General features: G+C 41.4%; 1 protein-coding gene across 1 annotated transcript in view; it reads left to right on the top strand.

Annotated features, from left to right (window-relative positions):
* Positions 1–2743: 2743 nt before the first annotated feature.
* The window catches only part of LOC124271545 (integrin beta-like protein 1), a 35436-nt gene continuing 19214 nt past the window's right edge, over positions 2744–18965 (top strand). The window contains exons 1-11 of the mRNA XM_046706687.1: positions 2744–2765; positions 4677–4752; positions 5170–5255; positions 5541–5651; positions 6887–6950; positions 7258–7298; positions 12111–12178; positions 13591–13642; positions 14000–14052; positions 14458–14554; positions 15379–15494. Coding sequence (XP_046562643.1) covers positions 4704–4752; positions 5170–5255; positions 5541–5651; positions 6887–6950; positions 7258–7298; positions 12111–12178; positions 13591–13642; positions 14000–14052; positions 14458–14554; positions 15379–15494 — 737 coding nt within the window. The 5' untranslated portion in view covers positions 2744–2765; positions 4677–4703. The remainder of the gene's footprint in view (positions 2766–4676; positions 4753–5169; positions 5256–5540; positions 5652–6886; positions 6951–7257; positions 7299–12110; positions 12179–13590; positions 13643–13999; positions 14053–14457; positions 14555–15378; positions 15495–18965) is intronic.

Here is an 18965-nt window from a genome sequence, read left to right as displayed (position 1 = left end):
TGAAAGTTCAGCGCTCTACAAAATGACTAGACCAGATTAGATTAGATTAGATTCATCAAACTGGACCCGGTTGTTCAAAATTCGGTTACCTTTTCACCAGCCGTCAAGTATATTTAACCGACTGTTAACTAATAACAGAGGGTCATCTTGTTGTTCAAAACTCTGTTAACTTTTAACAGGTTGTTAACGTGACGTTAAGTTAACACACCTAAGGACCGCCGCTAACTTTTTAACAATGTGGTTAACTCGCAAAATGGTGTTCATGGCTAATGCCGTTAGGAGTTAACCGACGGTTAAGATAACCGAGTTTTGAACAACCGGTCCCTGTACGATATGGGAATAACGCGTATGTAGGAGATTTAGACTCTCCAATCAAAGTTCTATGAAATCATATGCATTTGTATGATTTGAAGGATTTAAATCAAGAGTGAACCAAGGGGTGTGTCAAAAGAGGGTTTTATCCACCTGGCTTTTCACATCATTAACGAGACGACAGTCAGTCATAAATCATTCTGTGGCACACTTATAAACACATCGTGTATTTACTTAGCTGTGAAACTTTACTATCTTCTACTTTTTTTAAATCTTTACAATATGCTATTATATCTTAACGTTAATCGGTTTTAGCTTAACTATATACTACTACCCTTGCCACTACCTTCAGTTTTATGTGGAACATGGTATACTTTGGTATATTTCTCAGATATTCTCATGTACATCTGTTCTTGATAAATTACTTCAATTCTGTTTAACTTTATTACACTGTTTACCTTTGAATATGTATTATGACTATTATAGAATTATATTGTGTGAATCCCCAATGTGGGGGTGTATAAGAGTGTATCAGACATAAAATATTCAACCACACGTAGACTGTTGTATACTTTTATAATAGCTAGGTATCGTGATTGTTGAAGATTGTTTCTTAGGTAACGAATCTATAGCGTGTTCATCTAATGTTCTTCACATAAATGTACTCTTACAATTGATTGCAAACATACTCAAATTATCATTTTTTCCTGTTGACTGATTATATATATCAGCCCTCTGCGGCTGACTAATAGAATCACGTTATTTATTCGGGTGTTGTTTTGTGGGTTGGCTGTGCACATTGGTACCTCTGCTTGTGAGCCGATTTCCCCAGCTGGTGCAATACTTGCTACAGATGTGTCAAAATTGCCCCTAATGCACGTTAAACATGTAAATTAATTATCTCTGTGCATGTTATCTTCATTCTATGTGAGGAAATCCATAAGACGTATGATAATGGGGGGGCACTGGTGTAGCCTGGTGATTTCGCCTGTTTCGTGACACCGGGTGTCACTAATAGTGAAACGTAACCATATTATCATAATATAGACTGTATTTAGTCCAAATCGTACAATAAACTCTTACCTTGCCAGAGGTGTCTTACTGAAGCATCCACCCGGAGAGTGGAAGATCACGGGTTCGATCCCCGACCGCGTCATACCAAAAGACATTAAAATATGGTACTTATTTGTCCCTGCCTGGCGCTCGGCATTAATGGGTACAACAAGGACTGGTCGGCTCGGAGTCAGTATAATGTGTCTGAGTGGGGTATTCATGCTTCACTGCGGCATGGTATCTCAGTGGGCTGGCACTATAAAACAAGCTTAAGTCTGGGATAGTACAAGCAACCGCACATACACACACACACGCATGCACGTCGTCATATGAGCGAAATATTCTCAAGCACGACGTAAAACCCAATTTCACCTCACCTCACCTCACCTCACCTCACCTCACCTTACTGAAGTATGCCAATGACATATATATCGTCACCACGAACATATATTTATAGTGAAGAACATATTTACGTGCTGAAGTTCGAACCTTTTCAATTGCAGAATTAATGTTCCAAAACGTCAACTATGAAAAACAGACTTGACATTTCTTTTGATCAAGCTATTCTGAAAATATATCAAAGGGTTAAACTCTGACTTTGAAAAAGCTTTAAAGTATCATACTATGTTTTGTAATTAAATTCTATTCTAATACATATATTTATCCTAGCGCTTGCACCGACGTAGAGTTAGCATCTACACCGAAACGTCGCTTACATTTATCAGAAATTGTATATCCATGGAACTTTGTTCGTTGTTCATCACACCAACTTCTAAATGCCACTCAAAGATGTTAAGCTGTTACGTGTCGCAGTACCATGATTGTTGACTATAACAAGTAAACACATCAGCAACCACGGATAACGTTCCAAAGCTAACCTACATCATGTGCATATATTATGTTGCTTCCTTGGTGTTAACCCTGGTAAACGCTGAGCCTGGTACATCCGGCGTTTCCATGTACTGCGTTCGCTCAGCACTGCAGAGTATATTTACGCCGCAGAGCATCAACACAGCCCCATCACCCCTGAAACGGTTTCATGTAGACTAGCATAAGTCTCTAAAGTAATAATTAATAGTTTAAATGATAATTGATAAAAAGTATAAAAAGAAAGAAAACTTTCACCCTCTTATAGATGGGGTCCTTTGGCGTACCGTCCGCTCATCTAAGCGTGCCTCTTTAAAAGATAAAATGACTATACATCTATGGGTTTAGCATTCAGTTAGTCTTTCAGCAAGACTTGGTTTCAAGTTTCAAGGTTCATACTCCTTCGTCAGCTGTTCAGCTCGTCATAATATTTGACAGCGCACTTTGTGCTGCTTGCTGGAGGGGTCAAGGACTTCATCTTGAATGTTGTGGTGCAACTCTCGTGGTGTATAAGCCAGGAACATCCAGCCTATGTAAGTACTATTTTATATGTAAATGTATCTGTACAAATGTCAGACATTGTTGCGTTAAGTTTAAACCAGGTGATGACGACGCAACTCTGATCCACTGTATGAGACAGTACGCACCAATGTACTGTTATTGTTCTAACACATGTCAGGTATCGACACTTTGCAACATAAAATACTGCATCTTAAGAGATGAGGCATTGTTAGAAGATAGTTGTATTTATTATGACGTTTAAAAGAAAGGATATACCCGGAAGGTGTTTTACTATATTATTACGGCGCTTGAAAGAAGAGAATAATCCAGTAGGTATTACATGATGGTACCAAACATCCATCCTGCAGGTTATACCCATGTTCGGAATCCTACCCAGTGGTGCCAAACTGAACACCAGCGGTAAATACAAATACACCTGTATTCAATACAGAAACTAATTATTATGGAGTGAGTGAGTGAATGAGTTTAGTTTTACGCCGCACCCAGCAATATTCCAGCTATATGGCGGCGGGCTGTAAATAATCGAGTCTGGACCAGAAAATCCAGTGATCAACAGCATGAGCATCGACCTGCACAATTGGCAACCGATGACATGTGTCAACCAAGTCAGCGAGCCTGACCATCCGATCCCGTTAGTCGCCTCTTACGACAAGCATGGGTTACTGAAGATATTCTAACCAGGACCTTCGAGGGTAGAATTATTATGACTGACAGACTGAGTTTGGTTTTAGGCCGCTTTTGGCAATTTTCCTGCAACATCACGGGGGGGGGATACCAGAAATGGGCTTCGAACCCGGGTCTTCGGCGTGACGAGCCAACGCTTTAACCATTAGGCTACCACACCGCCCCAGAATTATTATGGAAATGATCTATTGATATGTTGACTTATTGACGTGTTCAGACACAATTACCATTCTGATATATACATTGTGTAATAGATGACGGACATAGTATTGACTCCACACAGTAATTATTATGTGACAGTAAATAGTGGAATCAGTATTACAGGACGTTGTGTCGCTGCTGTGATGTTTCTCTGCTTTCGAATTCTTTCAAAATATAGTATATAAACAGTCAGACACATGATACTGTCAATAAGGATCTTGAGGTCTTTACTGAAAGTACCTGTTTCGGGGTCACGTGGTGTAATTTAAGTCAGGGGTGTCTGGGACAGCTGATATAAACATTAAGCGCCGAAGGTAAGATTGTTTACAGTTCACAACATACAGCAACACACTGCATCTAATGCTTACCAGAGGACGCATATGTTTGCAATATTATTGAACACACTGAGTGAAAATATAACACGTAAATATTTAACAGAGTGAGGGATTAAAACATTTTAAATTAGCTGTTGACGAGTTTGTCGGCATCTCACATCTTGAAGCGATTTATGGGGGCGTTTCACCAATCATAAAGTAAGTTTGCTTATAACGTTCCATTAGGCTTTGCAACTACGCATTTGCAACCATGTCGTAACATCACAAACGACAATTTAAGCACACTAGGGGAGGACAGCTGATTCAAGTCAGCCATGAACGTTTCTTGAGAACTGACACTCCGCGATGGTAGCTATTTAAACTGAATGACTGCAGCAGCATCAGAATCTAACGTCAGTGATTGCAGTCATCCTTCCATTGCATAGTTTGCCCCAAGGGTGTATTTGTAGTTGTACTATCATACAATCAACCTTTATTCGCATGCAAACCACCCGCTGTGTTATAAGAAAACGTTTTATATGTCATCGGTTTATTACTTGAAAACATGATGCCAGACATATAGAACTATTTTGTGTTTACTTTCTTCAGCTATTTTCATTTCTGTGAACAAAACTATATACAACATATTTACATAAAATTGGTCATTAAAAATAATATCTATCGAAATGACTTTACCATGTATGTTTGATGTTGCTGTGACAGTATACGCCGACTCCAGAGACAAGGGAAATGGACATCTTGGCTGTCGTATTGCTGCTTACTGCTGTGAACTTAGCAGGTACACGTGTGTTTTATCGGCGTTGCTACATTGTCCTTTAAACGGTAACTCTAAGTGTGTGTGTGTGTGTGTGTGTGTGTGTGTGTGTGTGATGATGATGATTTTGTATCTATATCATGTACAAAATCAATGCCCCCCCTCCCCTTCCCATAATTTTTTAAACATACTTTTATTTACAGAATTGCTGCCCCCCAGTGCGTGTGTACAGAATTGCTGCCCCACCCCATTGGTGAACCCTTAAAATTTACCCCCTCATAAATTTTGAAGTAAGGCAGTCTTGTGGACCAAAACATCCGCATCATTCTATGCACGGAAATTCTTCTTAAAAATAGGGGGAGGTTTCTAATTTTAAAGTGACCTAACATGGTAACGCCCGCAGTCTGTGTGTATCCTTAATGTGTATTGTTGTGTCTTCAGTGTCCAGGAAGCCCATCTGTCCCACAAACGCCACCTCCTGCAGTGAGTGCATCACCGCCAATGTCAGGTGCGCGTGGTGCAGCGAGGTGCGTACCTAACAGATTAGTCTTACTCCATGTTGTAATTGTGTAACACCATATCAGGTATGTACACCAAGTAAAACTGTGTCTGATACAGGGCTGTGGGGTAGCCTAGTGGTTAAAACGTTGGCTCGTCACGCCGAAGACCCGGGTTCGATTCCCCACAGGGGCACATTGTGTGAAGCCCATTTCTGGTGTCCCCCATATTGCTGGAATATTGCTAAAAGCGGCGTAAAACCATACTCACTCACTTACTGTCTGATACATGCCATACCTATATATTATCAACAGGGATATTTTCGAGAACCTCGATGCTTTCCCTTTAATAAGCTGAAGAAGGGTTCAACTTGTTATGAAAAACACATTGTGTCGCCGGAACGGATCTTCACGACAATTAGAAAGGTATGAACTAAATGTATTTTATTACTGAAACAAATCTCTTTCCCATATAACACTATTTGTCAGGCACATGTCGAATATTCCTTCATTTAGAAGCGATATGTATTAATGTCATAATTCTATTGCATGGTACACGAAACTTACCCATTGTAGGGCCCAACAATATACACTCAATACGCATGCCATTACTCTAAGTACAACAAAGATATTCCCGTTATCACCTAATGTATTATTTTTATTTCGGGACGTAACACGGGACACTTCAAATGAGCTGTCACGTACATAAACATTGAATGAATAGTCATGACCATTGTACATCCAGCGTTGTTATACTTGAGGCCTTTGGGAGCGCATACAGAGTAAACTACTGAAAAAAACATTTATAGGGCTAGCCTTTCAGATTACTTCGGTAATATGTTATGCAGTAATATGAAGATTCTGTCATGACAAGGAAGATTAACTGTAGTAATATGTAGATTCTGCGATGCCAAGGAAGATTAACTGTAGTAATATGTAGATTCTGTCATGTCAAAGGACGATTAACTGTAGTAATATGTAGATTCTGTCATGTCAAAGGACGATTAACTGTAGTAATTATGACCATTCTGTCATGCCAAGGACGATTAATTGTAGTAATATGAAGATTCTATCATGCCAAGGAAGACTAATAGTAGAAGATTCTGTCATGACAAGCAAGATAAACTGTGGTAATATGAAGATTCTGTCATGTCAAGGAAGATTAACTGTAGTAATATGTAGATTCTGCGATGCCAAGGAAGATTAACTGTAGTAATATGTAGATCCTGTCATGTCAAGCAAGATTAACTGTAGTAATATGAAGATTCTGTCATGACAAGGAAGATTAACCGTGGTAATGTGAAGATTCTGTCATGTCAAGGAAGATTAACTGTAGTAATATAAAGATTCTGTCATGAAAAGGAAGACTAACTGTGGTAATATGAAGATTCTGTCATGACAAGGGTGATTAACCGTGATTATGTGAAGATTCTGTCATGTCAAGGAAGATTAACTGTAGTAATATAAAGATTCTGTCATGACTAAGACGATTAATTGTAGTGATAAGAAGATTCTATCATGTCAAGGAAGACTAACTGTAGTAATATGAAGATTATGTCATGCCAAGGAAGGTTAACTGTCGTCATTTGAGAGAATCTGCCTTTGAATATGATTTCGGGGTTAAATATCTTTACTCATTCGCAAAATATGTATGATTGCAGGCCCGTGAGATCAGGCGAAACCGTCCCATTACACCACAGCTTGTTAACCTCCATTTGAGACGAGGTAGAGGAATATTACCACCATCTATTCCACACTAACACAAACGCATTGACTCACATCAAGCTAACATTGTTGAATTAAATCTGTTGGCATTACATCTGTCCTTAAATACATCTCACTTGTGAGTTGTTACTTTAGCTTCACTATGGGCGTTATATAGACGAATTTTGAATGCTGGGACCAGCTCTCTCATTTCACGTAGTTTGTACTCTCGTTTTGTATTGAGGAAAGATATACAACAGCTCTCATTTCATGCCGATCTAGTGCCATGTTTTTGTGACACTCTTCCTATTACATATTCCATCTACAGGTGCCAAAGCGAACATTCCTTTCCGTGTTAAAGCCAAGAAGGTAAGTCTTGATGTTTTGATATATATGGCTATTGCTTGTGAAGTTTCCTTCGAGACAATAAAGTATTATAAAATGAAATCAAATATCAAGTCCCATACTTCTTGAACCCTGTTTAAGCCCACCCCGGAAGGAGGGTCAAGTGAGCCTATGGCCTTTTGTTTGTCTGTTGTCCTGCCCATGTCCGTCATGATGGGTTTCTGTTAGGGTGGATGGCCGTTATGAATCTGTGTGGAACAACAATGTGATTTGGTCTTGTGCATGGTATGTAAATAAGTCTTTCCAAACTGAAAATATATTTTCAAATTTTGGTCACTGTTTCAACACCAGCTTAAAATGTACGTATGCATAATGCTTCTGACTTGTGTCAGTAATGTACAGTTTGGTATACACATGACCATTAATTAAGCCCACCTGAATCCAAGGGCAGTTTTAAAATTTTGGTCCCAACAGGTGATCATACCTAGCATACTGGAATTCACATGCACATGCTTCAAACAATTTCTCAAAAGCAGTGGGCATCATGTTTATCTGCTGCGAAGGCGCCAGTCATATTGGCGTATAAGTACAGCATGTGCGCTGCAGTTTTCAGAACTGATTTAATAGACGGCAGTACAAGGATGAACCTTTCTGGACACGGCAGGACGTAGATTTTCAGAACATACACGATTGGCATGCATAACACAGGGATGTGGTGTTGCAACAAAGGAAAGGTGCCAACATGAACAGTAACCAGAACATGGATATTAGACAACATGTGATGAAGCGCGTGGCCACTAGTGAAGTAAAGGATCGGTCAAGACCTGGAAGAACGAAGAAAACAAATGAACATGATGACCGAGTCCTTATTCATCCAATCCCATGACCCATGCCTAAGATGGAAGTCGGACTCTCCTCCAGCGTCATCAGAAGGAGGCTGGTATCATGTAACGTCGTCTGATCAGACATCCCTTCCTTAATGATAGAGAAAGAAGGAGGCCGCTGGTATCATGTAACGTCGTCCGATCAGACATCCCTTCCTTAATGATAGAGAAAGAAGGAGGCCGCTGGTATCATGTAACGTCGTCTGATCAGTATCAATGATAACGTCGTCTGATCATGAACGTCGTCCGATCACATCACTTAATGATAGAGAAAGAAGGAGGCCGCTGGTATCATGTAACGTCGTCCGATCAGACATCACTTCCTTAATGATAGAGAAAGAAGGAGGCCGCTGGTATCATGTAACGTCGTCTGATCAGACATCACTTCCTTAATGATAGAGAAAGAAGGAGGCCGCTGGTATCATGTAACGTCGTCCGATCAGACATCCCTTCCTTAATGATAGAAAGAAGGAGGCCGCTGGTAGGAGGCCGCTGGTATCATGTAACGTCGTCCGATCAGACATCCCTTCCTTAATGATAGAGAAAGAAGGAGGCCGCTGGTATCATGTAACGTCGTCCGATCAGACATCCTTCCTTAATGATAGAGAAAGAAGGAGGCCGCTGGTATCATGTAACGTCGTCCGATCAGACATCCCTTCCTTAATGATAGAGAAAGAAGGAGGCCGCTGGTATCATGTCGTCTGACGTCGTCCGCGATCATGTAACGATCATCCTTCCTTAATGATAGAGAAAGAAGGAGGCCGCTGGTATCATGCGTCGTCCGATCAGACATCACTTCCTTAATGATAGAGAAAGAAGGAGGCGTCGTAACGTCGTCCGATCAGACATCCCTTCCTTAATGATAGAGAAAGAAGGAGGCCGCTGGTATCATGTAACGTCGTCCGATCAGACATCACTTCCTTAATGATAGAGAAAGAAGGAGGCCGCTGGTATCATGTAACGTCGTCCGATCAGACATCACTTCCTTAATGATAGAGAAAGAAGGAGGCCGCTGGTATCATGTAACGTCGTCCGATCAGACATCACTTCCTTAATGATAGAGAAAGAAGGAGGCCGCTGGTATCATGTAACGTCGTCCGATCAGACATCACTTCCTTAATGATAGAGAAAGAAGGAGGCCGCTGGTATCATGTCGTCGATCGTCCTTCCTTAATGATAGAGATCCGCTGGTATCATGTAACGTCGTCCGATCAATCACTTCCTTAATGATAGAAAAGAAGGAGGCCGCTGGTATCATGTAACGTCGTCCGATCAGACATCACTTCCTTAATGATAGAGAAAGAAGGAGGCCGCTGGTATCATGTAACGTCGTCCGATCAGACATCACTTCCTTAATGATAGAGAAAGAAGGAGGCCGCTGGTATCATGTAACGTCGTCCGAGACATCCCTTCCTTAATGATAGAGAAGGAGGCCGCTGGTATCATGTAACGTCGTCCGATCAGACATCACTTCCTTAATGATAGAGAAAGAAGGAGGCCGCAGGTATCATGTAACGTCGTCCGATCAGACATCCTTCCTTAATGATAGAAAAGAAGGAGGCCGCTGGTATCATGTAACGTCGTCCGATCAGACATCACTTCCTTAATGATAGAGAAAGAAGGAGGCCGCTGGTATCATGTAACGTCGTCCGATCAGATACCTTCCTTTAATGATAGAGAAAGAAGGAGGCCGCTGGTATCATGTAACGTCGTCCGATCAGACATCACTTCCTTAATGATAGAGAAAGAAGGAGGCCGCTGGTATCATGTAACGTCGTCCGATCAGACATCACTTCCTTTAATGATAGAGAAAGAAGGAGGCCGCTGGTATCATGAACGTCGTCCGATCAGACATCACTTCCTTAATGATAGAGAAAGAAGGAGGCCGCTGGTATCATATAACGTCGTCCGATCAGACATATCCTTCCTTAATGATAGAGAAAGAAGGAGGCCGCTGGTATCATGTAACGTCGTCCGATCAGACATCCCTTCCTTAATGATAGAGAAAGAAGGAGGCCGCAGGTATCATGTAACGTCGTCCGATCAGACATCCCTTCCTTAATGATAGAGAAAGAAGGAGGCCGCTGGTATCATGTAACGTCGTCCGATCAGACATCACTTCCTTAATGATAGAGAAAGAAGGAGGCCGCTGGTATCATGTAACGTCGTCCGATCAGACATCACTTCCTTAATGATAGAGAAAGAAGGAGGCCGCTGGTATCATGTAACGTCGTCCGATCAGACATCACTTCCTTAATGAATGATAGAGAAAGAAGGAGGCCGCTGGTATCATGTAACGTCGTCCGATCAGACATCACTTACTTAATGATAGAGCTGGAAGGAGGTCCGATCTGGTATCATGTAATGTCGTCCGCTGGTATCAGACAGACATCACTTACTTAATGATAGAGAAAGAATGAGGCCGCTGGTATCATGTAACGTCGTCCGATCAGACATCACTTCCTTAATGATAGAAAGAAGGAGGCCGCTGGTATCATGTAACGTCGTCCGATCAGACATCACTTCCTTAATGAGAGAAAGAATGGGGGCCGCTGGTATCATGTAACGTCGATAGACATCACTTCCTTAATGATAGAGGAGGCCGCTGGTATCATGTAACGTCGTCCGATCAGACATCACTTCCTTAATGATAGAGAAAGAAGGAGGCCGCTGGTATCATGTAACGTCGTCCGATCAGACATCACTTCCTTAATGATGAAGAAAGAAGGAGGCCGCTGGTATCATGTAACATCGTCCGATCAGACATCACTTCCTTAATGATAGAGAAAGACGGAGGCCGCAGGTATCATATAACGTCGTCCGATCAGACATGCCTTCCTTAATGATAGAGAAAGAAGGAGGCCGCTGGTATCATGTAACGTCGTCTGATCAGACATCCCTTCCTTAATGATAGAGAAAGAAGGAGGCCGCAGGTATCATATAACGTCGTCCGATCAGACATCCCTTCCTTAATGATAGAGAAAGAAGGAGGCCGCTGGTATCGTGTAACGTCGTCCGATCAGACATCACTTCCTTAATGATAGAGAAAGAAGGAGGCCGCTGGTATCATGTAACGTCGTCCGATCAGACATCACTTCCTTAATGATAGAGAAAGAAGGAGGCCGCTGGTATCATGTAACGTCGTCCGATCAGACATCACTTACTTAATGATAGAGAAAGAATGGGGCCGCTGGTATCATGTAACGTCGTCCGATCAGACATCACTTACTTAATGATACACAGGCTTAGAGAAAACCGCGAAAAAGGACATTCATAGGGTTCATTGGTCCGATACAACGCGCTATTTCTACAGTTACCGACGGCAGTTTTCGGGCATGGACATGTAACGAGGCATTGTACAATTGTTGAGAACTGTTTGACAATCAGACTGGTGACTAAATCATGGTGTCCATACTTCGGGGCATTCACGTTTTTGTGTATTCCTCTGAGATTGCAAGTAAATTGTTAATACCAAATTCAATTTCAGTTTGTGTATTCATCAGAGTAAAATAATCCGAGTTTCCATTTTGATACGCAGAATTTGGTTTGCAAAGCATGCTAGAATAATGCTCATGTATATATACTTCCTATCAAAAGTTTAGACTCACTTGTGTAAATATAGCCACTTACTTAATTTTGCAAAATATTCCATACCGTTTAAAATATGAACTGTATTGTAACGTTGAAAAGAATATTGTCATGAGTTCAATAAATTATAAAAATCAGTAAAATTTGGGGATTTTTAACAAAACTTTACACCAAAACGCAGCTATTCACACGCACGATATTTGCACATGCTTTTCAGCAATTTGATGCATGATCCTCGTGCAATTCATCTGCATAAAGTTTGCATATACATAGCATAAAGTGAGTGTTTTAATTGAGTCTAAACTATTGATGGGAAGTATATATGACTTCAGTTTGGTACATTGTTTAAGACTTCGTTTTCCAGACACCGGTGATTATGCGGTTTCGCTACCCGCGAGGAGTGAGGGTTACAGTACAGGCTGACTGTGAAGGGTGAGTGGCGACATATAGGTGGACAGCTCGATATCCACTTAAGGGTTGACAAATACTTTGAGTGAGTTGTTTGGAGTATATACCTTCATAAAATGACCAAGCAAAGCTCTGAAGCTCACACAGGTTTTCACTCTGCCTGTACAGGTTCATTTTCGAAAGAACTCACAAAATGAATGTCAATTTTTATACCTTTTTATAGTGAGTGAGTTAATATTTATCGTCACATCGCAATGTATCAGCCATATCGTGACGTGAACAATGAATTGAATCTGATTTCAATGGCATCACGATGACCATACCTCCGTATATTAGAGACTTGCTTCTGTAAGAGATCGGTACTCGCATCGCAAATACGGTACCCTCATCTCCAGAAAATTACATTTCATATCAGATGGTCTTTGTTACGTCTGACCATGTCTGTAAATGAAGTACTAGTCCTATATATTGCTTCTATTTTATGGCGGATGGTAACCAGTCATCAGGATTACACAATGTCATTTAGAAATCGGTAACATGTGTTATATTTGGGATTACACTTTCTTAGTAAAGTACAGATTCTAGTACTTTTTTATTATGAGGTTGGAGGCGCAAACGTAAAAAACGTGACGAGATTTTCAAACTTCTTACTGAATTTATTCGATCAGTCGGCCGATTATAACCTTATGAGTATGATTATGAAAAGTGATTATGGCCAAAGAGAAACCGAAGAATAGTGTCCGGGAAATCGCAACGATATCCGTGGGTTGGATGTGCAGCTGGCTGTTTTGTTGACTAATGGTTGTGGAGAGGATATAAGTTATATGCACAGGCATGCAGTCAAATCTGGTACTATTGCCAATGAATGCGTAAACACATAGTCTTACATTAAAGAGTCAAAGTGATCGCAGATAATGCTTCTCAATTTGTTAATGTTACGGAATTCCAACAAGGGTGTCCGAATGAATATTATGATTGTTAAGTCTGTAGCAATTTATCTCAAACATGTTTTCACTGTGCGTAGCCATGAATGCAACCATGAATGTAACCATAAGTTCACGTGACTTGCTTAGTATTTTGTAACATCAACAATTGTAATGTAGGCCTTAAGGCCAGAATTACTGAATAAACTGAATCTGAATCTGCATGAATACGGAAGGGGTCCGTCGTTGTTAACGTATTTTGTAATAAAACACCGTCTCTTGAACGTCAAAATGTGTCGTTCGTAAAAGAACGTCAGTTTCAGGTCAAATGACTGGCCTCTCGTCCATTTGTAAAGTCTTATATTGTGTAAATCTCGCGTGAAATAATATTTGAAAGATATATTCGAAAGTGCATAAATAAGTTTATAATTTAGAATCCGAAATAAAAGTTCCTTATCATTTTCAAAGGGCTTTTCAAATGTTCGAATTTTAACAAATGTTTAATCTTTTTAGATTTGAATGGAAGAAGAAAATCGCGAAATGCCCGACATCAAATGGAAATGTGGTGAGATAACTTAATATGTGTATTAGTTGTCACCTTGAGTGCATGTTGTCCTGCGTCGTCACAGCCCCATTGACATTGTCGAATCAAGAACATGTAAAACCAGTGGTTGATAGCATGAACGACGATCCGTACACAATCCAAACAAGACATAGCACTCGTTGCGACACACCGTCATTATTAATGGCGGCACGTACGGCTAAACACATCCCCAGTGCATGTGCTTTTTCAATAGTTATACCATCATGTATATTGTCTAGTACAATCTTCTAGGAATAATTAGTGGTGAGTGCCACCACGATATAAGTGAAATAAGTAAAGTGTCGTCCCCGACTCGAGTATCAGGGTTTGTTTCTGCAGGTGAATGTTACTATGACGGTCCAAATGAAGAGGTGCCTCCCTAAACCAAAAAAGTACGTTTGCAAGCTTACTATATCTCTCTGTACGCGTATTGAACAACTTCAACAAAGGCAGTCACTAAGTTTGTCATAAATTAAAATACATTAGGATAGAATGTACGATATGATGTCTGTCATATAGGGAATCAAGGACAACTTATTGACATAAAGCCATCTTATGCAGTTGAAGATGTAGTGTTTGGAAACAGTCGAAGCTGACGTGCTGAGAAGGTTGCTGAGCTGCATAGCCGTGCCAGAATCTTGGACAACGGTTCGTGCTGTGGGTATCACGTACTGATGGGTATCACGCACTGATTGGTATCATCGTTAAACGCATTTAATTTACTTTGTGTCTCACCCTGAACTTAATGGGACTGGCCTGGTAACTCAGTAATTACAGTCTTTGTTCCCCCCTTTCAGGATCAAGGTGATTGTTGGCAGCTTTAAAAAGAGGCCCCTGAAGGTTCTCCTCACCTCGGTGTGTCGTTGTGACTGCGAAAAACCAGACGAAGCTGTCGTGAGTAGATTTATAACATAGAACATAGATTTTGTTAATTCCATGACTTATTAAGTCATGTCGATAGAATCTTTGTCGTCACAGTGTTTTTTGTATTAACTATGATGTCGAGCTACGAAAACGTTTTTCCCCGCCTTTTCACAGATATTTATGGTCTTGCGCACTTCGATGGCATAGTTCTATCTGTTTGTTCAAACGACTTGTTGTAAAAGATAAGAATTGTGACTGAAACGTAATGAGTCCAACTATGATGGATTGCGATTAAGACATTGGTTGAGGAGCATTTTTCAGCAAAACCTTAGCACACTTGCCAATACTGGTGGAGTGTCTGGATTCCAGCTGTTTAAATGCCAACCCTACGTCTCAACCACTGTTAAAGTCCATAGAGTAAGCTGTATGTTAAACCTGACCGTGATCAAGGGATAGCTTTGTCTGGAAAAGCACAACAATCTGTTGCCATTGCCCATTATGAAAAATGGGATTTTTTTTTTACATTACCCGCCCGGTAAGAAACGTTTGTTCCAATTCCCCGTTTTGGCTTCTAACATATGTTCCCGTGTTTTTCACGGAAACAATTGACTTGCCATTGCATCTATTGTATGATAAGTTCCACCAGTGGGACTGGATACGTTCCCCTTGTATCAGCACTACTAGATATTGATTCATGGTACCATGTTCATGGTACAATGGCTTTTAGTAGACTTCTTCTAATTATGAAAGCAGGTTTTGGTGGTTTGATGGGAGTAATTTGTTCGAGTGTGTAGATTAGTGGATCTATTTGTCTGATCCCAGGAGACTGACTGTTTCCCTCTCTGTTACCAAAGATCGAGTCGGTAGTGTGCCACAAGCAAGGAACGTACGCGTGTGGGCTTTGCTCTTGTAATGAAGGCAGGTATGGAGATAACTGTGAGTGTGGCGGCAGGGATCAGTGCATTGCCCGGTAAGTTGTGAATTAATGTGAGTTGATTATGCTGAAAAGGTATTTGACTTCTGCTACGGCTTGTTAGCGTAATGTGTTAGAAAACAGCGAGTCACGTTTGGACGTATACCACGCTATGGGTGTATACAGAAATATCCTGATGGCGATGGGCGATCCGGACCCAAAATCCCAGATTTCTGGGACTATTCAGTAGTTGTCGCGCCGAAGACAACATATTTCTGGGACTATTCAGCAGTTGTCGCACCGAAAACCACAGGTTTCTGGAACTATTCAGCAGTTGTCGCGCCGAAGACCCCAGGTTTCTGGGACTATTCAGCAGTTGTCGCACCGAAGACAACAGGTTTCTTGGACTATTCAGCAGAATTTCCGTCGAGGACCACAGGTTTCTGGGACTATTCAGCAGTTGTGGCACCGAAGACCACAGATTTCTGGGACTATTCAGCAGAATTTCCGTCGAGGACCACAGGTTTCTGGGACTATTCAGCAGTTGTGGCACCGAAGACCACAGGTTTCTGGGACTATTCAGCAGAATTTCCGTCGTGGACCACAGATTACTGGGACTATTCAGCAGTTGTCACACCAAAGACCACAGATTTCTGGGACTATTCAGCAGAATTTCCGTCGTGGACCACAGATTTCTGGGACTATTCAGGAGAATTTCCGTCGTGAACCACAGATTTCTGGGACTATTCAGCAGTTGTGGCACCGAAGACCACAGATTTCTGGGACTATTTAGGAGAATTTCCGTCGTGGACCACAGATTTCTGGGACTAATCAGCAGTTGTGGCACCGAAGACCACAGATTGCTGAGACTATTCAGCAGTTGTCGCACCGAAGACCACAGATTTCTGGGACTATTCAACAGTTGTCGCACCGAAGACCACAGATTTCTGGGACTATTCAGCAGAATTTCCGTCGTGGACCACAGGTTTCTGGGACTATTGAGCAGTTGTCGCACCGAAGACCACAGCTTTCTGGGACTATTCAGCAGTTGTCGCGTCGAAGACCACAGATTTCTGGGACTATTCAGCAGTTGTCGCACCGAAGACCACAGGTTTCTGGGACTATTCAGCAGTTGTCGCGTCGTGGACCACAGATTTCTGGGACTATTCAGCAGTTGTCGCCACAGATTTCTGGGACCACAGATTTCTGGGACTATTCAGCAGAATTTCCACCGAAGACCACAGATTTCTGGGACTATTCAGCAGAATTTCCGTCGTGGACCACAGATTTCTGGGACTATTCAGCAGTTGTCGCACCGAAGACCACAGATTTCTGGGACTATTCAGCAGTTGTCGCACCGAAGACCACAGATTTCTGGGACTATTCAGCAGTTGTCGCACCGAAGACCACAGATTTCTGGGACTATTCAGCAGAATTTCCGTCGTGGACCACAGGTTTCTGGGACTATTCAGCAGTTGTCGCACCGAAGACCACAGCTTTCTGGGACTATTCAGCAGTTGTCGCGTCGAAGACCACAGATTTCTGGGACTATTCAGCAGAATTTCCGTCGTGGACCACAGATTTCTGGGACTATTCAGCAGTTGTCGCACCAAAGACCACAGATTTCTGGGACTATTCAGCAGAATTTCCGTCGTGGACCACAGATTTCTGGGACTATTCAGCAGAATTTCCGTCGTGGACCACAGCTTTCTGGGACTATTTAGTTGTTGTCGCGCCGAAGACCACAGATTTCGTGATCTAGTCGACAGAGCGTCTGCCCGGAGAGCAGAAGGTTGGAACTTCTTATTGCATTATACGCGAAGACGTACAAAGACGTCACTCGTATCTTACACTTAAATCTAGAGTATAAGCTTTTGTCTTCGGGCCGCCTCTACACAGTGCCAATCACCAAGACTAAACAAGCTCGAACGTCTTTTGTACCTCAAAGTATTACAATTTTAAACAAATGTTGAATGTCCAGTTTTCATCTTATTCATTTATTTCTATTTAAGCACATATTTATCTCTCTTTATGTTTTTAGTAGTGTTATATTTTATATGTTGTTATTCATTGTGAACCAAACCGAATTCCTTTCAAGGTAATAAAGTATTGTCTGTATGTCTGTCTGTCTGTCTCTTCCTGCAGCTCGGCACCAATAGGATAAAACAAGGACAGGCTGAAGGTGTTTGATGTTACATGCCTTACTGCTGCCTACATGTCACCAGTAAAACTTTATTACATATTTAAATGTGTTTTAACTATAATAGTTCACTTCAAAAGTATCATTTGCTACACTACCTGTGAGGGTACAGCAATCTTTACTCTTAATAACAACGATACATAATTGAGTCTGGACTTCAATTTGGATACGATGACACACCATGTCTCCAGATCTTCAAACATGTCAGGAGTGGTCAAGGTACCATTCCTCATAGGCACTATACATTTCTGTGGGCACCCGTCGCGATAATTCTGGCATATTTCTGAAAGCTTCAGAAAACCATACTTTTTCACTCACTCACTCATGTCTGTAATGAAGGAGTATAACATAAGTGCTGTGGTTGCTGCTGCAGAAACGCATTCATGATTTGGTTACCATGAGGACTGCTTATACAGTATACTAAGTGGTGCAAACAAGTAGAAAACTGAAAAGCGTTGAAGGTTACTGTTGCTAAGACTGACTGACCGAGTTTGGATTTACGCCGCTTTTAGCAATATTCCAGCAACACCAGAAATGGGCTTCACACAATGTACCCATGTGGGGATTCGAACCCGGGTCTTCGGCGTGACGAGCCAACGCTTTAACCACTAGGCTACCCCACCGATCCCGATGTTGCTAAGAGATGGGGCGTAATGTCTCGGTATACTCACAGACTATCATTATTATTGTCAGTAAATTTATCATGACATAGTTAGGTGATTTTCACACCCCGTCATTTAGGGGATACCTGTACTGTGTTTGACGTACACCGGTGGTTATATAGCCGCAAAGTTTGTTATATCGGCGACGCAAACAGTCTGAATAATTCGACGCGTTTTGTGAGGCATCTCTTCCAGCTCATTTCTCCACGGATGGGACACTTTGAAGTAGAACGAGTCACTCCAAGATCAAATCTGCAAGCTCTATTCTGAACTGAATTTATGCAGCTGTATTCCTCCGTATCCCATACCGCAGATCCATATAATAGAACTGGCTGAACAAACGCGTTTAGTGAATGTTTCATATGTCATATCTCCTGCTTCAATCCACTTTATCTGGAGACAGGACAGAGCCCGACTCGCTGATTTGGCTATTTCCTCACTGTGACACTTAGATCTGAGTGTTCATGATCAAGGAACCATAGTCCTAAATATATATATATTTATCCACTATTTCTATATTATCACTTCCACATGAAAACTTAACAGGAGTAGCTTGACAATTGTTGGGACGAACATGAACAACTTTGGTTTTGTCTGCATTCAATGTAAGTTGCCACTTTAAACACCACTTGTCAACAACATTTAATTAAACATAGATTGTAGACT

This window comes from Haliotis rubra, unplaced genomic scaffold (assembly GCF_003918875.1).
Source record: "Haliotis rubra isolate DU_JTF1 unplaced genomic scaffold, ASM391887v1 Scf161, whole genome shotgun sequence".
Classification (NCBI taxonomy): Eukaryota; Metazoa; Mollusca; class Gastropoda; order Lepetellida; family Haliotidae; genus Haliotis; species Haliotis rubra.
The sequence above is the reverse complement of the archived record's forward strand: the minus strand, read 5'-3'. Positions and strand labels throughout refer to the sequence as shown.